Source organism: Panthera onca, chromosome A1, assembly GCF_046562875.1.
Source record: "Panthera onca isolate mPanOnc1 chromosome A1, mPanOnc1 haplotype 2, whole genome shotgun sequence".
In the NCBI taxonomy this organism is placed as follows: Eukaryota; Metazoa; Chordata; class Mammalia; order Carnivora; family Felidae; genus Panthera; species Panthera onca.
The window spans coordinates 117659586-117683295 of NC_138339.1; the positions used below are offsets into that span (position 1 = coordinate 117659586).

The window sequence follows — 23710 nt, forward strand, 5'->3', positions numbered from 1 at the left end:
CATTTAATTCGAACAAGAGAACACCTAGGAAAAGATCAGCATTACCATCAATATTGGAATGGCACTAATGCATAGTGGTTTCTTCTTTACTTCCTTCATCTGTTCATTCAAGTATAGTTTGAGCAACATGTGCCAAGCCTTGTTTTAGACACAAGAGACAGAAGGAATAAAACAGGCAAAATCCTATTTTCTTGGAGCTTACATTTCAATTTTTAAAGCTTTTAAAGAGTTTTCTACATGGAAAAAAGTCAGACAAAAGAGTGGGTACAAGGATGACTGAGTCTAACACAAAACAAAGAAGAAGTTCTAGATTCAGAGTTGTCTGGTAGTGGACAGTTATTATACTTTAGTGTTGAGAAGAATCACTAAGAGTATTCCTTTAAACATGTAGATTTATGGGCCCCATTTCTACAGACTGACTGTAACTTCTGGGTGCTAAGATCCAAGAATTTGTATTCAGGCAAGTAATTCTGGTAGAAGCAGAATTGCACTTGTCAAACTTTACGGTTTGTAAGAATCAAGTGGAGAGCTTGTTAAAACACAGATGCTTAAGCCCCAACCCTAGTGATTCTAAGTTGAGGTGAGGTCCAAAACACTGCATGTCTAATAAGTTCTCAGGAGATAAGATGCTGCTGGTCTGCAGATCAAACTGAGAAGTTTTAAAGTAGAAGACCTAACGACCGCAAATTGACAATGATCTAGAGGGTGGGACCAGAGGACTTTTCCTTGTCTATGAACCAGTAGATTACCTTCTGGATACCCCCATGTACCGTTGAGGGAGGGGACTGGGCCACCAGCACTTGTTGCTGATGAAGGTGCTGTGGCAAATGGTGGTGCTGCTGTGACAGGTGGCTAAGTGTTTGCTGTTGCTGCAGGAGTAGCTGTGTTGGAGACTGCAATGCAGGCTGCTCATTATTTTCCCTATGCCACAGAACTCGAATGAACCGGTTATTTAGAACTGCTTCAGTGCTGGAAATGGCTTTCCTGGCCTCCTCATTGGTAAGATATTGGATGAGGGCTGCTTCTGGATCTCCCTTAAAAGCAACCTGTAAGAAAAAAACAAAAGCAACAAAAAAAAGCAAACAAATTAATAAGCAGTTAAATGCAGATAAATTATTGATAAAGACTTCAGAATAGAAAAGAACCTGCTGAAATCCATTCCGAAAGCTTTGTAAGTACAGTTCTCCATCACCCTAAAAGATAATATGCGTATTTTTCAAATTATATACAAAAAAGACTATTCAATAAAGAATCCTAGTAATGTTACGTAACCAGTTAGGGAAAAGTTGTTAGATCCCTCCCTGATATCCTACATCCAAATAAACTCCAGAGAAAGAAAATATTTTACCATAACAACAACAAAAAAAAAAACAATAAAAACACAGAAGAAAAAAAGGTGAATATCTGTACAATCTGAGTGTTTGGAAAATCTTTTTATGCATACCTATAAAAACAGGATCCATAAAGACAAACAGTAGCAAATTCTACCACATAAAAATTTAAAATCTGTCAGTCCAAATATACCCTAAACTAAATGATGAATAGAAGAACTATTTTTAATATACATGACAAGCAATGGCTTGGAAAAGCACTATTATAAATGGCTTCATAAAAAATGGGCGAAGACAATCAATAGGCATATCCAAAAAAACCTGCAAATGATCTATATAAATCAGAATCTACCTAGTAATTTAAAAAAGCAAATGGGGCGCCTGGGTGGCTCAGCGGGTTAAGTGTCTGACTCTTGATTTTGACTCATGTCATAATCTCATAGTTTGGGAGTACGAGCCCAATGTCCGGCTCTGTGCTGACTGCAAAGCCTGCTTGGGATTTCCCCCACCCCACCCCCTCTGCCCCTCCCAGCTCACACTCTAAATAAATAAACAAATAAATAAATAAAAAATTTATTTTAAAAAAAGAAAAGCAAAGTAAAACAAGTATAATTTTTCACTTACGAAACTGGTTCAAAACATTTTGATGGATCCACATTACAACGTTGACAGGCTTTAACACAGTGCATGTGGGAGTACCAACTGGCACAACCCTTTTGGCAAACAATTTGGCAGAGCACAAATAAAAAGTCTTAAAATTCCCTTTAATTCAGCAACGCATCATAAAAAGAGAACGAAAGGTTTAGCAACAAGGAGGCTCACCACAGCATTGTTTTTATAGAAGATAAGAGAAACAATAGAAATCCTCAACCACAAGGAACAGTAAGTAAATTATGGCCTATTGCTACAGACTGATTTATGCCCCCACTCCCAAATTCTTATGTTGAAACTCTAACTCACTGTGTGACTACATTTGGAGACAGGGCTTTTAGGAGGTAATTAAAGTTAAATGAGGTCATAAGCGTGGGGCCCTAATCAGATGGTACTGGAGGTCTTATAGGAAAAGGAAGAGATCTTTCTCCCCTTCCAAAATTTGAGGACACAGCAAGAAAGTGGCCATCATAAAGAGAATCCTCACCAGGAACCAAAATGGCCATCACCTTGATTTCGGACTTCCCCCAAAATAAATGTTGTTTAAGCCACCTAGTCTCTGATACGTATTTGTTATGGCAATCCAACAAGACTAATATACCAAATTACATTAAGCCATCTAATTTTCCTAAATGCCATAAACCATAATGACCTAGAAAACATGTAAGAGAAAAAAGGCAGAGACATCTGATACGATTTTGTATTCTTGAAGTGTGTAAAGTAAGTATTTTTAAAAAGAAAACATGTCTATGTGTGTGCATATATGTGTTCTTCCATATAAATACAGTATGTTCATCAAAAGATTAATAATTATTGTTGCAATGTGGTGAGATTCAGGTGATTTGTTTTTTCACTTTTGTTTAATGGATTTCCAATTATCTATAAAATTAAACATGTACTATACTCAGGAAAACACAGTGCTTAAAAATCTTTCAAAAAGAGTACCTTGGTTCAATTCTTTGAAATATAAAATTTCCTCATACTACTTTTTTTTAAAGTTTATTTTTTTGAGAGAGAGAGAGAGAGAGAGAGAGAGAGAGAGAGAACGGATGAGCACAAGTGGGAGAAGGGCGGAGAGGGAGAGACAGAGAATCCCAAGCAGGCTCTGCAAAGTCAGTATGGAGCCTGATGCCGGGTTCAAACTCAGGAACTGTGAGATCACCCAGGCACCCCCTCATACTACTTTCTTCAGGTCTCAGCTTAAATGTCACCTCTCAGAGTGCTTTTTCTTGAGTTCCCTTCCCCCTCTATCACTTAATTACCTTACTATATCTATCTTTATAGCACTTAACCTGTTTTACTTGTTTATTCTCTCTCTGCTCTCTGAGAAGGTCAGCTGCATGAAGGCCAGGACCCTGATCATCATGCTCATTTTTAGCCAGTGTTTTCAACAGTGCTGGTCCAGTATAGCACACCTCCACATTTTGGATGAGTACAGAGATTGGAGGGTGAAGGGAACAGGGATTTATTGCAGTGACCTAAGGGTGGTGCCTTTTTCATATAATTTTTAAAAAATTTTTAATGTTATATTTATTTTTGAGAGAAAGAGACAGAGTGTGAGTGGGGGAAGGACAGAGAGAGGGAGACAGAATCTGAAGTAGGCTCCAGGCTCTGAGCTGTCAGCACAGAGCCCAGCGCAGGGCTCAAACCCACGAACCGTGAGATTATGACCTGAGCCTAAGTCAGACACTTAACCGACTATGCCACCCAGGCACCCCCTCATAATACTTTCTTAAATTGTTACATAAATCATATTTTGGTTTCATGACCAACATTAACCATCAGGGGTAACTGAGTGAAATGGCAAATTAATAAGGACTTCAAGTACTCTCAATTACACTGGAACACCCAACCACAAATGCATAAATTGGAATATGTGTCAAGTAGACAGCAAAATACAGAAACTACAAATCACATGATGTTAGATAACATGTTACGCTGCCTAAATTGTCAAGATTACAACCATCCTTAACCAATCACTTTTTCACTACAATATAAAAGTCACTCAGTAGACAAAATTACCTTAGAAATTACCAAAAATCTTACCTATCTAGTTAGAATACTAAAGCAGATTAAAAAGTCTTTTGTCCAGAGATAGCACCATGAATAAAAATATACTAACCATCCTCAATGTCTTTCAGGAAGAGGTTACAGATAAGAAACAAATTAAAAAAAAAAAAAAAAGCAAAAAACAAATTCAGCTTAATTTCATCATAAAGTTGGGTATAGAGCTATACAGTGGAGCTTAAAACACTTAGCAGAGATTATAAGATTAATTACTGGCTCATTTAAGCAAAGTGAACTGCTATGTTCAAAGATGCATAAAAGCACATTCATTTGTCAGCAACCTAGTCACATTTACCTGGATGTTCACAATAGTTCCAAACTTGCTGAAGTGTTCATTGAGTTTAGTAATGTTGTTTAATTCCTGAGGGATCTTCTTGACTTCTAATTTGGTGTTTGTATACTGATTCTTTCTCAAAAATCCTGGTTTACTCTGACTGTTATTCCCTTGCCTGAAAGGAATATTAATAGATCTTGATTAATTCCCCCACCTTATGCCTAGCCATCAGACAGGTCCACAAAAACTTTAAGTTTATATGTATTAAAGTGTCATTTGTAAGACATTCTTACATTCTTCAGAAATTACTAAGTAATTTTCACATCGACCTTGTTACATGGGAACAGAACAGGTATAGAAAAAGAAGACTGAAGAGCAAAAGATCACAAAAAGGCCCAAATGAGATTAAAACTAATAGGCTAAAAAGATCCACCACAATTACCAAGGAGTCTAACTTTAAAGCAAGGAAAGAACATCATTTTTTTCAATGGTGGGTTTTTCAACTTCTGTAAAAGTACAGAATACAAGTTACTAATACCTATTTTATTAGTTACTAATACAAGTTACTAATATCTATTATATTCTGCTCGCTCTTCCCATTTTTAAGATGTTCTAATGATGCCTTGGGGAACCCTAATTTTGAGACACAAAGTTTTAAAATCACTGATTAATGACAACTGTGAATTTTACAAATTTACTAACGCAAACAAAAACAACAAACACACCAATTAGAACTACTAAGTAGCAAATTGTCTTACTTTCCCAGCCAAGGTTTCTTTGTGAGCGGCCCTTCCAAACCACTTATAGCTCTTTTTCGGCTATCTGGTTCAAGAACTACTCTGGTTATGTTGCTATTAATTGAAACAGGAACTGGTGGTTCAGTCTGGATGACAATGTTAGCAGCTGTTGGAAACAAAAATTAACATTACTAACAATGCATGGTATCTGAGGAATTTCAAATGATTACAATATATAGCCTAAAAGCTAAAAAGCAGAGTGAATAGCACCCAGCTACCATTTCCTTTTCAGAAATGCTTATTTACTAACTGCCTCCTTTTTCTCCTTTGTTAAAAATACAATATTGAAGTTTAAAAAGTCATAGGCAGCTCCAATGTAAAAATTGATTCAGACAAGGATCATCAATGGTTGGAAAACAATATTCATCAGTAAACGTTGTTAGAGAACAAGATATTTATCTGGTGCCAAAGTACACCCCACAAATGATGACTTTACAATGGAGAGATCTACCAATTATCATCTCAGACAAGCAATCAAACTTAGCACCATAAACAGAGTGAAATTATTTGTACTGTTTGATGTGATTTAAAAAAAGTTCACCTGGACAGGATATTAAGGAATTATGATTTTCTTATGTGTAGCAATGATATTGTGCTTATGAAGGACGTCATATTCTTGGAAGTAAAATAAAGTATCTACAGGGCATAATCTCTGCAATATACTTTCAAGTAACTCAGGGAAAAAAAACCTGAAGGGAGAAGGAAAGAAGGGATAAAGAAGAATGTGCATTGCGCATACATAAGCAAGCACTTAGGCCCACAGGTGACAAAACTTTAATAAAGGTGAATCTAAGTAAAGGTATTCAAATGTTTATTGTATTTCTTTTGATTTCCTGTGCGTTTAAAATTTTTCAAACTCAAAAGTTGGGAGGAAAACCCAAAGCCCGTATTATAAATTGCTATATTTCATTCATAACAATTAAAACTAAAATACTTAAAGAAACTGACATTACAATGGCTTATCTGTGAGTGGGAAGAGGTGTGAATAAAAAAATAAATAACAACACAAAACTATGCCTGATACACTGTGAATATTCCCCTTAACTTCAAGTGACTGTACCAAAAGTAAAATCAGCAGCCAAAAATGACATGTAGGGCTAGATGCTGGGGTAGGGATGAGAGTGGGGGGTAATATGTGTGACAATCGGGGAAATAATGATGCAGATTTAACATGTATTTCTTTAGCAGCTGCTAGAGCTCAACAATCATATTAGACATACGTGTAAATCAGTGAATAAAATAACTTTGATCTCTGCTCTATTAGGGCCTTTATTTTCAGAAGGCAAATGGAGGAGATAGCAATTGTGATGGTATAATGCATTCTAGAATCTGAGATGCCATTAGATCTTCCCTAAAATAGCTTGATTACCTCCTAACATTGCCTACTGCTTTCCTTTACTGAAGTGCTTTATAAAAAAAGAAAGAGATACAGAGCTAGAGGCTGGATGACTTTGCCAAGGTGACAAACCACGTCTGCTGTACAAAAACCATATTTCTTTTTTTTTTAATTTTTAAAATAATTTTTTTAAATGTTTATTTCAGAGACAGAGACAATGTGAGTGGAGAAGGGACAGAAAGAGAGAGGGAGACAGAGAATCATAGCAGGCTCAAGGCTCTAAGCCATTAGCACAGAGCCCGACACGGGGCTCGAACCCATGAACTTTGAGATCATGACCTGGGCTGAAGTCAGACACTTAACCAACTGTGCCACCCAGGGTCCCCCAAAGACCTCATTTCTATCTGAGTGAGATTATCCACGAATTACTGTATATGAATGCAGAGAAAGACCAGACTAGCGACAAAGGAAAAACTTGAATTTTTAAGACTCTGATCTTTCCACTAATTTCAAGTAATTTGGTAATAATATATGCATTATAGCATAGAAGGTAATAGTATACTCTTCAGAATTGGAATGACCTGGGTTCAAATTCTAGTTCAGCCACTAAAAGCTGTGTGACTTTGGGCAAATTTCTTTAACCTCTCTAATCCTCAGTGTCTTTATCTGTAAAAAGAGAATTAAAATAGTACCTCTTTTAAGGAGTTGTAGGAAAGGAAAATAAGAGATAATAATACATATACAAAAGCATTTGGTTTCATCTGGACACAAAACTGTTAGCTTGCAGTAGTAACAATGATATTAATGGCAATAAATAAAAGTTAATAAAATCAAGACAGGAAAGAAGGTAAGAACACGAAAATAGTCACCATATAACTAAATCAGAAAAACATTGTCGGGGGGGTGCCCGGGTGGCTCAGTTAAGCATCCAACTATTGATCAGCTCATGACCTTGCTGTTTGTGGGATCAAGCTATGAGCCCAGCTCCATGCAGAGCCTGCTTGGGAATCTCTTTCTCTGCCCCTCCCTGATGGGTGCACATGCACACACTCCCTCAAAATAAATAAATAACCTTTTAAAAAATGTTTAAAAAAAAGATAAATACTGTCAGGATGTCCCATGGACATTCAAATTAAAATTAAATATCAGAAAACCAACTATAGTAAGAAAAACTGGAACCTCATCAAACTTTTTAACCCAACTTGTTTTCAGATGTTTTTATATTTATTTTTGAGAGAGAGAGAGAGAGAGAGAGAGAGAGCACGAGCGACCAGAGTACACGGGGAAGGGACAGAGAAAGAGGGAGACACAGGCTCCAGGCTCTGAGCTGTCAGCACAAACCCCAATGTGGGGCTCAAACCCACAAACCATGAGATCACAACCTGGGCCAAAGTCGAATGCTCAACCGACTGAGCCACCTGGTGCCCCTAAACCAACTTTTTTAAGGGAGGAGAAAGGAGGACATCAACCCATATTAAAGGTAAATGCTTGCATTTAATTTTTAAAGGTTTATGACTATGCTCTGTAAAGATCCTGACATATGGTTGTAATCATAAATATTTAAAAAGGTCAAATAATCATCTTATTGCAGTATTTTAGATTCTCAGTTATTAGTGTGCAACATAGCTCTTACGATACAAAGTAGGCCCTGAAGTGATCAAATTCTTTGAAGGCAAGGGACCATGTCATTTCATCTTTCTTTACCTAATATCTAGTGCAGTGCCCAGTAAACAGCTAAAACAGGCTAAAGGTATACAAAAAAAAGCAATTAAAAAAAAGTATTTTTATTTTAAAATAAATATATTACAATTATAGCTTTATTAATTTTTTTTTTTTTTTTTTTTTTTTTTTTTTGAGAGAGACAGCCCAAGTTGGGGAAAGGCAGACAGAGGGGGAGAGAGAGAATCCTAAGCAGACTCCACACTGCCAGTGCAGAGCTTGACTCAGGGCTCAAATTCATGAAACCATGAGATCATGACCTAACCAAGGGTTGGACGCTTAACCGACTGAGCCACCCAGGTGCCCCTCTAATTATAGTTTTAAAATAAAATGTGGAGACAAAGTTATTCAAAAACATTTATTTGAAATGATTATAGAGCACTCTTCAAAAGGACAGTGTGTAAATAATTTTGGACCCTAGTGAGGTCTGAAATGCTGTACTGAACTCCTGTATAACAGCAACAAACAAAGGCTGAGGCATTCTCACCTCTTGGATTTGCATCCATATCTCCAGATGTTAGGCCAATCAGGTTTGGGCGCTGTGTCTGTGTTCTGGAAAAGAATTGTCTGTACTGAGATCTACCAGAACTGGTAATACTAGGAGCTTCTGGATTATAACCATCTGGTTCATATGTATCTGGGGGAAAACAAAACAACAAAACACATAACAAATAAGAGAGTAGTTAAGTAATTTTTCATTACTATAAACAACTGCAAAAAATGAATTTTTCTTTGACAAATATATCAACCTATACATACATACAAATACACACACACACACACACACACACAATCTGAATTACAATATATATTAATACACCTGTTAGAAGTGAAAGAAATAAAAACGCTCCTGTCTCAAAACACAGATACACGTATCTGTTCTTGATTACAGAGATATTTCCAAATTCATTTACCTTAGCTAGCCATTTTTATCCTATATATTAATCACTTAATCCAAACATCTCTTAAATATTTTAAGAGAAATATGCACATATATGAATACTATATATAAAGGACTGGTTGAGTTTCCTCTGTTATCATGTTTCACCAATTTCTAGGTACTCTTTTTTTTTTTAATTTACATCCAAGTTAGTATATAGTGCAATAATGACTTTACGAGTAGATTCATCCCCTGGGTAGAACACCCAGTGCTCATCCCAACAAGTGTCTTCCTTAATGCCCCTTGCCCATTTAGCCATCCCCCCCACCCTAGGTACTCTTTTAAGTAGGGAAAAAAATAGAGAAAAAAATCAATCTACTAATTTGCTTACCTACATTTTAAAATGGAGATATAATAGCTGCTTTCATACATAAAACATTTCAAATGTTTTATTTCAAACGGCTAAAAAAATTTTACATTTACAAATATAATCATTATGTTACTACCAACCACCCCATCAATGCCACTTTTATCACATTCCCTTTGTTTTCTCTACAACTAAATATTTAATTCTTAAAATTATAATGCTAAATGGCTATTTTGTTAGTATTACAAAAATTCTGAATATGTTCATCTCTAAGTGGTATATATCCTCTTCATCCTACATAAAATGAAACAAGGGTTAAGATTAAGTGAAGACACTGGTTTTCACAACTGTGATTTAGAAGTCCTTGCGTCTCTTTTTCTTCCTTGGTGGAAAAATGCTCTATGGCGTTCATATTAAGTTTCAGCTACAAAGTAAGAGACATTCAGATCCTTACTAAATGGCCAATCAATATGATTCAAAGTATAAGATCAGCAAATTATGATAAAAAAGTTTTCAGTTACCACTTGGTAGTCTTGAAAGAAAATCTCCTATAGCTGTAGGTTTTAAAGCAGTTACATAATCAAATGACCTTGTTCTATAATTCCTGAGAATACACAGAACCCCTAGAAACTCAAAAGTCCTTTAGACAGTTATGATGGACTCAGATCTAAAGGGAAAGCAAGAAATGTTAAAAACCTCATGAAACACCCACAAAGCACTCCACAGGTCTTCCAAAGGTACACATAAGTAGGAGGGAAGAGTTTTCCAGAAATTACTACATTATACACAGCCAGGTCATACATGGATCAGAGAGGGAAAAAAAGATATGCTCATCCATGATCAGCAAGAAAAACAGATGTTTCTGGTTTGCTTTTTAAAAAATTATCCTAGTTTTTCTTGTAATGTGTAACTGATTAGAAAATATCCAAGTAGATATTCTCTTCCTATTTACTGTATTAGAAATCAGTTCAAGGAACTACCATGACTTTGTTACTGAGGCAGTAAAAGTCAACATAGAGGACACCAGAGATGACAGACACACAGGAGGCCTAATCTAGCAACCACTAGGGACAAATCAAAGAGGCAGAGGAACAGAAGAGAAAACTACCTAAGAGGTTCGGTGGGAATTTGTGATGGCAGATCAGGATGCCAGTCACCACGCAGGCTGGCAAGCTATGGTACAAAAAGATCAGAGGGTGGATGGCCGGCCATCTGTAGCAAAGCTTACCTGGGACCAGAGGGGTGGGGCTGGAGACTGAGGTATGGTACCCAATGGAGGATCCCATGAGGTTTCGAGGTGGCACCAAACGAGCTGCCAACAGAGGAGGCGGTGTCCCCAACTGAAGTCGCTCAGATGCAGCAGCACCATGTTCACGAGAGTACATGGGCTGTCCTACAGAGGAAAGAATAGGAGGGCAGCTGGGAATGAGAGTCACAAGCTTCTCAGGGAATGATGTACTTCCTGAGACTTTAGCCAAGAACAGAGAGAGTACACCAAAATGCCAGTCGAGAAAGGTATTACTGATATTCTTCCTAACTCAAGAAACAGGCACATAACCAGTTAGGATGCACTGAGGTATAAAGAAAGAGTGAGAATTAGGCAGTATGATTGCATAATCTCCATTTTTCACAATCTTAAGTGGAACAACGATATGCTAATTGTACCCAAAACTGAACAGTCAACCATATCACACTATCAGGTAAAGGTGCCCTGAGCTATTACTTGTGTACAGTTTTGTATCCAGCAAGACATGTAGTTTTTTGAAGACTATCACATCCATTAAAAACAAAAACTCTTCTCTCCTCAAAACCACATAGTTTAAGGTTGACACAAAACATATTCCCATATCTGGGAGCAGAAAAAACAATAAAAAAATTAAAAACAAAAAACACCACAAGCATATCCTCACAGAAAATGAGAAACGTTCAAAAGGAAAACACTAAACAAGACAGTGAAAACTTGTTATCCCATGAACAGGTAGATAACAAGTACAAAGAAAAAAAGGACAAAACCCGAGATAAACAGACCAACTACTGTACGTATGAAATTACCTCAGATACTAAGAATGACTTTTGAAAAAAAGCACATTTAGAGCTTACATATATTAACACAAGAATCTCTGACACAATGAAGTCAAATTTGGTAGAAAAAGATTTAAAAAGAAGTACCAAGGAGTAGGCTTTTTTCTTTCATTGGACGCTTAATAGTATCTGTTTTACTGACTACCCCATGAGACCTATTTATAATGTTTACTCAACACTTTATATTTTTTTTTTTTTTTTTTTTTTTTTTTTTATTTTTGGGACAGAGAGAGACAGAGCATGAACAGAGCAGAGAGAGAGGGAGACACAGAATCGGAAACAGGCTCCAGGCTCCGAGCCATCAGCCCAGAGCCTGACGCGGGGCTCGAACTCACGGACCGCGAGATCGTGACCTGGCTGAAGTCGGACGCTTAACCGACTGCGCCACCCAGGCGCCCCAACACTTTATATTTAAAGTCAGATGTTCACTATGTGGCACAAGATAAGTGAATTTAGAATTTCTTTTACACCTGATAAATTTCCTTAACAGTTATAAAATTCCAAAGATTTTTTTTTAACTTTTTTTTTTAACGTTTATTATTGAGAGACAGAGAGACACAGAGCATGAGCATGGGAGGGGCAAAGAGAGGAGACACAGAATCCGAAGCAGGCTCCAGGCTCTGAGCTGCCGGCACAGAGCGCGACGCAGGGCTCGAACTCACAGACCGCAAGATCATGACCTGAGCCGAAGTCAAGCGCTTAACTGACTGAGCCACCCATGTGCCCCTCCAAAAGATTTTTAATACACTTTTAACAGAACAAACCACAATACAGCCACTTGATTTTATAGTAAACGTACAAGAGAAACAGATGTACTAAATTTTACTACCCTTCTCTTCCTACGTATGAAGCTAAGGAGGTGACAAATCATACTGTACAGCAGACCACAAAACTGTGTGCTTAGCACCAATTCTTTCAAAATTTGCATTAAAAAAGAATCTTTTGATCACTACATTGCAAAAACAACCTAACATATCATCAACGATCTGAAAATAGTTGTAAGAACGACCTACTGGGCAGAATTTCCTGCAGAATGAAGGGGTGTGCTAAAGAGAAAAATCGGGAAGTACATTCTCAGTCCATACAACTAGTTTAAATTTTTGACACAGCACTCAATGTACCAAGTATACTTAACTAATAACTGTCTTAAAGTGAAATGAAAAGTTAAAGGCTAATCTGCACAATGTCTTCTTGTCAACATGAATGACAAAGAACATGCATTTAATTTTAGAAAGATGGTTGTTTATTCAAATGCAGTCTGATGTTCTTCAACAACCCTTAATGAAACAACAGGTCTAAGCAGTGATTACAAATGGCTGCTGAAACCATGAACTACTTTCAAAATGGATCAATCAGGATGAAAATACCTGTACACATTGATCAGCATTTACAATACAGAAAGGAAATATTATGTATATCATAAAATACTGTAGTAGGAAGTACATCAATAAAATATTCATGACAAAAACAAAAAACAAACAAATGTGAATCCAATGCCTCAAAATTTAGCCCCCAATTTATAGAAAACCCAGAAGATAGAAGAATGTGTTAAATGACACAAGGGGATGTAATGTGCCAAGTCCAGAATGTGAAAACATTCTTCAGGACAAATGATCAGTTTCTTTAACAAATAAAGGTCAAGAAAAAACAAAACAGAGGTACGAGAAACTGTTATAGGTGTAAAGACTTAAGAAATACATCTTCTAAATATAATATGTAACCTTGTTTGGATCCAGCTTCAAATGTACCAGCTGTAAAAGGACACCTACGATACAATTTGGAAATATGAACACTGATGGCATATTTGACAACAGTAAACTTACAAATATTTTGGGAGTGTAATCAAGTACTGTGATTGTGTGTTCAATCCTTATCTTTCAAAGATATACAATGAAGTTTTTACAGATGAAATGTTATGTTTGGGGCTTGTTCTAAAATAATCAAGTCAGGGATGAGCTATACATGAAGCAAGATTAACTCCATATGTTGAGAAGCATTGAAGGCCATGAGTACCTGAAGATTCCTGCAGTATTTGCTTTCCTTCTTTGTATATTTGAAATTTTCCATAAGTTTTCTTTTTTTTTTTTTAATTTTTTTTTTCAACGTTTATTTATTTTTGAGACAGAGAGAGACAGAGCATGAACAGGGGAGGGGCAGAGACAGAGGGAGACACAGAATCTGAAACAGGCTCCAGGCTTTGAGCTGTCAGCACAGAGCCCGACGTGGGGCTCGAACTCATGGGCCGTGAGATCACGACCTGAGCCGAAGTCGGACGCTTAACCGACCAAGCCACCCAGGCGACCCTCCATAAGTTTTCTTACATGAAGTATGTTACAATAACTGTGAAGGTGAGCTGATCACAACTTATATTCATTAATTTTAGTTCTGATCAGCACAGAGTGAATGGAGAATTTCAAAGTGCAAACACTCCCAAGTTCATGCTCCTAAGTTTTTCATATATCTTACATGCCTGACAGAAAAATTTTCAGTTTTTAAAAATAAAGTTTAGTTATTTATTTTTAGAGAGAAAGAGTGAACAGGGGAGGAGCAGAGAGAAAGAAAAAGAATCCCAAGTAGGTTCTGTGCTATCAGTGCAGAGCCCAAAACAGGGCTTGAACCCACGAACCATGAGATCATGATCTGAGCCGAAATCAAGAATCAGACACAACCAACTGAACTCCCCAGGCACCCCCCAAATTTTCACCTTCTTAATGTTAACTCTAGTCAGCTGAAGATAGTCTTTATTCAAATAGAATTTTTAGCTTTGTAATTTCCTGATTTTGTCTTTAAAAGTTTTCCAAGGGAAAAAAAATCTTAAGCTTTAAACTAAAAGCTCAATTAGAAAACAAAAAAGCTACACCTTCCAATTATTGGCCATATTGATCATGTATCTTCAGTATTAGAATCCAAGGTCCCTGGCACACCATCTAAAGTTCCAGGGTCTAAATGATGTCTGGTACATAGTAGGAACTCAATAAAGAGTGACTTAAAGAAGCGATGAAAGTTTATTTATTAAAAGTATCCCAATGACAAGTATTTTGGATGAAAATCTGTATGCTGAAATGGACAGTAAGATAATGAATGCAAGACAAAACAAAGTAAAACACAAGGGGAGAGATGCCCCAGACAACATTCAATGACTCTATCGGATACGAATAAATTTTCTAGACCTCAAAACCCAAGATTCTGCACAAAGAAACATTATTTATGCATTCCACAGAATTAAGTGCAGAATCTCAAGTTTAAGTGTACAGGGCTTTAAATAATTTTACACAGTCGGTAACAGGAAATGTATTTTAAGAGATAATTTACATAAATTCATTTGGAGACTGACAACTACCTTCAACCCAAAACATCAGTCTGTAGAATACAGGATGTTATATTCTACTATTACTCTTGCACACACTCGTTACACTGAGCTTAGCGATGATAAAATAGATCTACCACATCTTCTTCAGAGAAACATAAAAAAGAGACCAAATTTAAAGGAGAAAGGGGAATATACTTAAAACTGGTCCTGAAAACCAAAAAATTATACACTGAATTGGTTATTTCAAATTTGGATAAAATGTCTTGAGTACCGCAGAGGACAGAGGTGATTTTAATGTGTGTTATGATATTGTTCTCTTTCCATGCAATTCCATCTATATTCCTTAAGTCATTTTCAGAGTATCTGTGACATTTTTAATGCAACAAAACAACATTTCAGAATTTCTTCTAAACTGTATCTATTTGACAACACCTTTTAAATAGCATTACCAGAGGCCATATATACCCTACCCAGTTATACAGTGAAGATAATTCCTTTTCTTTTAATATTCAATTGTCCTATTCCAAAACAAGTAATAACCACAGGCTGGATGTTTTATTTTTGACAGAATTAGTTTCTTTGTCACCTGTATTTCTGAGCCACTCTGTTCATCTAGTTACAATGGCAAAATATGCTATATTTTAAAAAACACATTTCTTTTCCACTATTAGATTTTTAACTTGTTACAAGAATCATTTCTTACTCATCTGTATATTCCCAGTACCTAGCATTAGGGAAACTCCTCTATTTTTCCTTCCCAAACCCCAGATTTCATTTTTCTCTGTATATCCTGGGTTTCTACAGACATAATTTTCAAAAGTAAATACCATTTGATATGCTGTATTCCACTTATAAACATCTTCTGTGTTGTGAATTTTAACGACAACAAAATATCCATAATTTATACCTTCCCAACTTGTTAAACTTTGAGAGCTCAAGTTCTCTAATACATTTTTTTACTTTGTTTGAAGTGAAGTTCTAATTTTTTGGGAAATTACTCATTACACTATTAAGAAAAATATACCTGAACAATTTGAAGGATTCAACTTATATCTAAAAGGAAATTAAAAAAAAAAAAAAAGCTATTTTTAAAACAACTAAATACAAAGATATAAAAAATTTATGCCTAACAAACTACACCAAAAAAATGTTTAACTGTTTACATTGTAATCAGAAACTTTCTCCTATGTTTTCAAATTTCCCTATGAATTTTAGAATCAAATTTTAACTTTTAAAAAAGGAAGAGAGTAGTTTGCATAGCACAAAGAGTTTTAAATTGTCTGATACGAATAATTCTGTAACTTTCAAGACATTTGTCTGCCAACCAAATCTCTTCAAGACACTGGCGCTTATATGGGACTATCCTCTAAAGCAGTAATTCACAAACGCCAAAAGGAAGCTATCACCTTTTACTGGTCTGAGACAAAATGAACGGAAAAATTAGTATTTCATAAAATGAAATATAAAAGGATTGTCCTTTATTCTGGTACTGTCTTTTTTTTATAAATAAAAATGTAGTTTTTAAACAGAAATATTAAATTTTTTCACATATAGTTTCTTAATGGGGGCAAACAAGAAGTTGCTAACTATACTGCTTCTCCAAATTTTCTTAAAAATGTTACCAGCTTCTGAAAAGCAGTTACTAATATATTAACAAAATATTCTTGCTTTTAAAAACAGAAAAATGGGGGCATCTGGGTGGCTCAATTGGTTAAGCATCCAACCTCAGCTCAGGTCATGATCTCACAGTTCGTGGGTTCGAGCCCCACATCGGGCTCTGTGCTAACAGCTCGGAACCTGGAACCTGGAACCTGGAGCCTGCTTCAGATTCTGTGTCTCCTCTCTCTCTCTGCCCCTCCCCTGCTCACTCTGTCTCTCAAAAATAAATCAATATTAAAAAAAATTTTTTTAATAGAAAAATGGGGGTGCCTGGGTGGCTTAGTTGGTTAAGTATCCAACTCTTGATTTTGGCTCTGGTCATAATCTCATGGTTACGAGATCAAGCCCTGCATCAGGCTCTGTGCTGACCCTGAAGCCTGCTAAAGATTATCTCCTTCTCTCTGTCCTTCTCTCCCCTTCACACTGTCTCTCAAAAAAACAAACAAAAAAAACCCACACAAAAACTTAAAAATAAAAAATGGTGTTCAAGTAAAATGAGGTTAGATACCTTGTTCAACTTTGCTCTCAAGCATGTAGCACAATACCTGGCACATAGCAGGCATTCACCAAATACTTGCTCAATTAACAAACATCTAAGTCACTAAAATAAATGGTAACAGTCAGATTTTTATAAATTAAAATCAAAGTGGAATTTTTACAGTCACTATGTTAAATTTAACAATATTAAATGGTAATTGCCAGACTTAGAAAAAAAATCAAAAACAAAGAATTTTTATTGTGAGTCACAACACTAAATTTAACACTAAGAAAACGTGCCATCTGCAATACACTCTCAGATAAATAATCTGGTTTTTGTACTTGTAAGTCCAAAAGCATTAACTAATAATGTTAAGAACTCAATTGGGGGAAATAAATGATACAGGACTGATAAATGCTGAAGCCAGGTAACAGATGTATATGGCAGTACATTATACTATCTTCTTTATTTTTACATTTAAAATTTGTCTAATTGAAAAATAAAAGAAGCAGTAGAACAAAGATGCACTAATTAGAAGACTATGAGAGGCTAAGATGTTGTTCTGAAAAAGCTCAGCTGAACATAAACTTAATATACATGAAAAGAAATCTAACAGGAGGCCTATGGACAATTATACGTCATTATGTAAGAAATGCTTTTTGGTCTTGTCGGAGTTTACAACAGACCAATAATGTTCCCCATGTACTTAGAAGATGTGGGGTTTGAAAGAAGAGAAGAGAGAGAGCACATTACTAGGAATGAAGACAGGAAAAGAAAGTTGATTCAAGACAGGGACACAAGACAAGATATTAATTGCCTAACCAGAAGATGTATGTGAGAGCACAGTGAGATTACCTATTATATAAAAGAGAAGCTACAGGGAAGGGTTCATCTATACTTTAGGAGAAAACTGTGGCCACTACAGAGTTCTCATGTCGTGAATGGCTTTCTTAGGAAAACTAGCAGCACTATGCAGTGTGACTTAGGGGGAGTGAAACATAATGGGAGTCAAAAGGAGTACAGCAATAATCCAAATGTGAGGTGATTCAAGTGTGGATGAGGGCAAAAGCCACAGGAGGAATAGAGAGAAACGGATACTTCAAAGAAAAAGAGAAAGGATTTTTTTAATAACTAGATATAAAAAAGCAAAGCAATGAGTCAATCATGTCAAGGTTTCAATTCTGGGTGACTAAATGGCTGTTATTTCAATTTATAAAGACAGGGATAGTGGAGGTAGAGACTTAAAGAGAAGATAATTATGTTTGATTTCAGAAAAGTTAAAATGTAAGCAGACAATAATAACTACAGTATAAAAACTAACCACTACATCTAGCTTACTAGATGCCAGGTACTATTTTAGATACTTTACATACATATATTCCTTTATTCCTCAAACACTCTTAATGAGGTGAGTAATGTTATTATTCCCATTTTACAGAAGAGAAAATTAAGATACAAAGAAGTTAAGTAACTTGTCCAAGGTCACAATGACAGAAAGTAACGAAACCAGGATTTAAACCTGGGTTTATTAATTACTTTAAATTGTCTCACCATGGTATGATAAAGACAAAAAAATGCCTGACAAACAGAACTGCATAAAAGATGAATTTATCGATAAAGTGACATAGCTCTGTAAAAATTAAAAACTCACAACCTGACATTTTTAACAACTAATTACGTCACTTTTATGCTATTAGGGAAATTTTTTAAAAAACTTTAAATCAACTATAAACAACAAAGCCACCTAAGAAAAAAGAAAGAATTAGGACTGAAGAACAACATATTATAAACATAAATGTTATAAATATCCTAGCCATTAAATATTACAGTTTAAATGATGTTCACTATCTTCACTCCAGCATACAAGTTAAATAATTAACAGGCATATTTTATCTGACCTTTTGTATATTCTTAGAAGATAAGCCTTGTGCTTTGGAAATTCAATCAGAGGTACAATTTTTTAACAGAAGCTTCAAATAAATTTCCTTTAGACGAGAATAAAGCTTCAAAAGAAATGTCCTTTAAGAGATATAAATGTTGCTACCTCCTCTACAGGAAACTTCTCCAGTACAGAAGGCCTTGCCCTTCTCCTCCATGAACACGCAAGTTAATACACAACTAAAGAGCATAACCACATAGTAAACTTCCTTGTGAATACAAATATAATTTTTATATGGCACAGTCCATAAGAAGAGAAACAAATTGTATTTTTTAAAAGGATAACACTGAAACTTAAGCTTTTCTAGACCCTAGCAGTTTTAAGTCAAGCAGTATTTACTTACGTTCTGATACTGTATAAAGGAGGTTCTGGGGTAAAGGAGGAGGTAGTCTTGCTCCCACTGGCGCAAGATTGGGCACTGCACTTGTCCCAGGCTGGTCACGGTTGTTTATCAAGCTTGACTGTGTTATGGGTGGTCCTAAGAATTAGAAGAGAAGAGAAGAGAAGAGAGGAGAAGAGAAGAGAAAAGAAAAGGGAAAGAAAAGGAAAGAAAAAGTTAGAACACTAATGTTTCCTAACTAATAAAAATACTATGCTAGTACTAATTTGGGTAGTCATTATTAAACTACCTACTTTAGCTTAGAACAGAATAAAGGAATTCGATAAACACATGCTTCAACACACTGAGTTGCAGTATTAATTAAGATGACATTTCAGTTCTAAAACAGACAAAACAACTCCAGGGTACAAAAAAAACAGAATAGTTAGCTCTGGAGAATGGGAGTGAAAAATGGCTGAGAAGTAACTTGAACAAAGTTTCTGGGATGATGATAAAGTTCTACAGAACTCAAGTTCTACAACATCATGAAGATGTTTAAATATACTGATTGTCTGCAACACAACAGGAAATGCATCAAAAATAATAATGGGCTGGGGCGCCTGGGTGGCTCACTCAGGCGTCCCGACTCTTGATTTCAGCTCAGGTAATGATCCCATGGTTTGTGAGATCAAGCCATGCTTGGGATTCTCTCTCCTTTTCTTTCTGCCCCTTCCCCAAGTGTGCACATGCATGCTCTAAGGAACATATAAAAATAATGGAAAAGATAGAAAGATACATGACGAGAGAAATATAGTAAAATATTCATCAGGAACCTAGATGGTGAGTATATAGGTATTCAGTGTATACTTCTTTCAACTTTTCAGTTTGCTTGAAATTTTTCATAGCAACATGGAAAAAATGACATTCTTGGATTTCACTATTAAACAGAAATGTTCCCACATATCACATCTTTTATTGTGAGAATTTCTATGTATGAAGATGTCTTTATATCTGGGGAATAAAATCTCAACTTGAGCTTCACAATTATGCCATATAATTGACAATACTAAATCTGTGTATTAAATGTCTCCAAATCTTTATCAACATTAATGAAATGTGTTCTTTTTTAATTCCTTTTTTTTTTTAATGTTTATTTTTGAAAGAGAGAGTGCAAGTGGGTGAGAGGCAGAGAGAGAGGGAGACAAAGGATCCAAAGCAGGCTCTGCATTAACAGCAGTGAGCCCAATGTCAGGTCAAACTCACAAACTGTGAGATTGTGACCTGAGTTGAAGTTGGACACTCAACTTACGGAGCCACCCAGGTGCCCCATGAAATGTGTTCTATAAAGAATACTACTGCAGGAAAGCTAGGTGATTGGTACATGGGTTCATGCTAAACTATTTTTGTCACTTCCTTGTGAGTCTACAATATTTTCAAAAATAAAGAGTTTAAAAAAAGAAAGCTGAAAAAGTACTGCTTAATAAATTGAATGGCAATCATTTTTTAAAATAACAATTTGCGGGGCGCCTGGGTGGCTCAGTCGGGCGTCTGACTTCGGTTCAGGTCATGATCTCGCGGTTTGTGGGTTCAAGCCCCGCACTGGGCTCTGTGCTGTCAGTTCAGAGCCTGGAGCTTGCTTTGGATTGTGTCTCCCTCTCTCTCTGCCCCTCCCCCACTTACTCTCTGTCTCTCAAAAAATGAATAAACATTAAAAAAAAAATTTTTAAATAACAATTTGCCATCTCTTAACAATTGTTAATGTCTCCACATAGATATTTTGTTCTATCTTTGCACACATGTAAACTATTCACCAGTTTTTTCTAATTACAAAAAAAAAAAAAAAAGGGACTTTAGTCTTGCTTCTCTTTTTGCTAAACTATCAACTGTTACGAATTTTTAAATCATTTAAAAAAATTTTGTACTTGGGGTGCCTGGGTGGCTCAGTCAGTTAAGTATCCCACTTCAGCTCATTTCATGATCTCACAGTTCTCAGGTTCGAGCCCCACATTGGCCTCTGCGCTGACAGCTCAGAGCCCAGAGCCTGCTTCGTATTCTGTGTCTCCCTCTCTCTACCCCTCCCCACTTGTGCTTGCTCTCTCTTTCTCAAATAAACATTAACATAAATAAAAACATTTCGTACTCCATTTTGGTGGATGTGATAAGAGCATACAGTTCACTAAAAAATAAAGTAAAATAAACAATAAACAATCCTTATCAGTAAAGAGACTCATACTAAAGTACATGCTAGTGAAATGATAAGACTTTTGGAATTTTACTCCAGCAAAAATGAGCCAAAAAGCGCACACACTAGGGTGGGGCAGCGGCGGGGGAGTGGGAGCAAGGTGGAGGAAATAAGACAAAAACAGGTGAATACTGATAATCACTGAAGTTGGATGATCGTGCATGTGGTACACATATTATTATTCTACCATATTTGAAAATTTCCATAAAAGACTTTAAAAATTATTTTAATATACTAGAACAGATTTTAAGACTAGGAAATTTCATTAACCAAGTGGCATGTTCTTTTTTCTGACATCTTCAAAACACTGGGATTTCTCAAGATGTTGTCAACTAAGCAAGATTTTGACTCCTAAGATTTTTTGAAGGTATCTATTCTTAATCTATCTTTCAAAAACTTTAAATCTAGTGTCAAGTTAGCTAAGAGATGGGTTCTTCTAAATACAATTCTTTGCTAAAGAAAGAAATATTCAACGAACATATACTTACTTGGTATGGGAAGCACAACAGATGGTGGAGGCTGGCCATGTCCCTGGGGAACAGGAAGTCTCATGCTATGTCCAGGACCTGGACCTGGACCCGGGCCGGGGCCGGGGCCTGGTCCTGGGCCTGGTCCTGGCATCGGAGGCATTAACATTCCAGGAGGTGGTGGAGGAGGAAGCCCAGGGGGAGGTGGAGGGAAAGGAATCATGCTTGGCAGAGCGACTTCATCAACAACCAGGGGATCATTTCCATGATCAAACTGACAAAGGTCACCAAGTACACAAAATCCTCTTTCTGTAAGAACAGAAGAACAATCTTATTACAATCTATTTAGAGTTCAGAAAACAAATAAAACAAGACCCTGAAAAGCCTACCTATCTGATTTACAAAGTATTTTTTCTCCAAGGAATTTAAAGCCTTCTTAGTGTTACTCTGTTAATCATCACATATCACTGAGGTAGGGCCAGATGTACTCTCTACTTTCTGAGACTACACTTTGTTGAGATAGCAAGTAACAGGGTCCAAAACAGGCTACTAGCCACTATCAGATTAACCTATTCGCCATTAAGTTTTTGTAATAAAAATTCAGACTCGGGGTGCCTGGCTGGCTCAGTCCATAGAGCATGCTACTCTTGATCTTGGGGTCATGAGTTTGAGTCTCACACTGGTTGTAGAGATTACTTTAAGGAAATAAAAAAAAATTCAGATTCAAAATAGCAAAGGCAGGGTACAGCAGGTAAAGGACCTAACTAGACAATCTAATTTCAACTATCTATTTTCATGGTATTATTCTAAATTCTACATTCTTGCTATATGTACAGTTTGAAACTTTAGCTTAAAATATTAAAGTGGAAGGGGTGCCTGGCTGACTCAGTTGGTGGAGCATGTGACTCTTGATCTCAGGGTTGTAAGTACAATCCCCATGTTGGGTGGAGAAATTACTTTAAAATAAATGTAAAAAGAAAAAAAAAAAAAAAAGGAAGAAAAAAAACATTCAATTTACTAGGTTATTCACTGCAGCATTGTTCATAATGACAAAACGTTAGAAACACCCCAAAAGCACATTAACATCAAATTAAGTTAAACATGTTTTTCTACATATAGAATACTAAAACACCTCAAAAAAGCATTAAGGAAGCTCTAATATAGGACAACTGCCAGCAAATACTACTCTGTGCAAAAAAATACATGCAGAAGAGTGTGAATAGTATACTAGCATTTATGTAAAATAGAAAATGGGAGAACGTACATATTTATGTACACATATTCAGACTATGTTTGGAAAGATATATAAGAAATTAATAGCACTGGGATGCCTGGGTGGCTTGGTCAGTTAAACACCTGACTCTGGATTTCGGCTCAGGTCATGATCTCACAGTTCATGCATTCAAGCCCTTCATCGGGCTCTGCACCAACTGCTTGGGATTCTCTCTCTTCTTCTATCTCTGTCCTCCCCTGCCTACTCTCTCTCTCTCTCTCTCAAAATAAACAAACTTGAAAAATAAATATATAAGTAAATAAATAAATAAATAAATAACATTAAATTGGCCTTAAGAGAACTCTGTGGCTGGGAGACCAGGGTGAGAATGAGATAATGCCTGAATTATTATTTGATTCTATTTCCCACTTAAAAATAAATAAAATGTTGGGGCGCCTGGGTGGCTCAGTTGGTTGAGCCTCCGACTTTGGCTCAGGTCATGATCTCATAGTTCGTGAGTTCGAGCCCTGTCTTGGGCTCTGTGCTGACAGCTCAGAGACTGGAGCCTGCTTCGGATTC

General features: G+C 36.3%; 1 protein-coding gene across 4 annotated transcripts in view; it reads right to left on the minus strand.

The window, feature by feature from the left end:
- Positions 1–23710, minus strand: part of RBM27 (RNA binding motif protein 27) — a 74722-nt gene that overhangs the window by 24600 nt on the left and 26412 nt on the right. For 2 of the 4 annotated variants that reach the window (XM_060635827.3, XM_060635826.3), the window contains exons 7-13: positions 21940–22227; positions 19234–19368; positions 10651–10815; positions 8663–8812; positions 5082–5226; positions 4345–4498; positions 750–1046 (exon numbers count right to left, since the gene is read on the minus strand). In XM_060635827.3, coding sequence (XP_060491810.1) covers positions 750–1046; positions 4345–4498; positions 5082–5226; positions 8663–8812; positions 10651–10815; positions 19234–19368; positions 21940–22227 — 1334 coding nt within the window. The remainder of the gene's footprint in view (positions 1–749; positions 1047–4344; positions 4499–5081; positions 5227–8662; positions 8813–10650; positions 10816–19233; positions 19369–21939; positions 22228–23710) is intronic. The other 2 variants (XM_060635829.3, XM_060635828.3) reach the window with 1 other exon arrangement.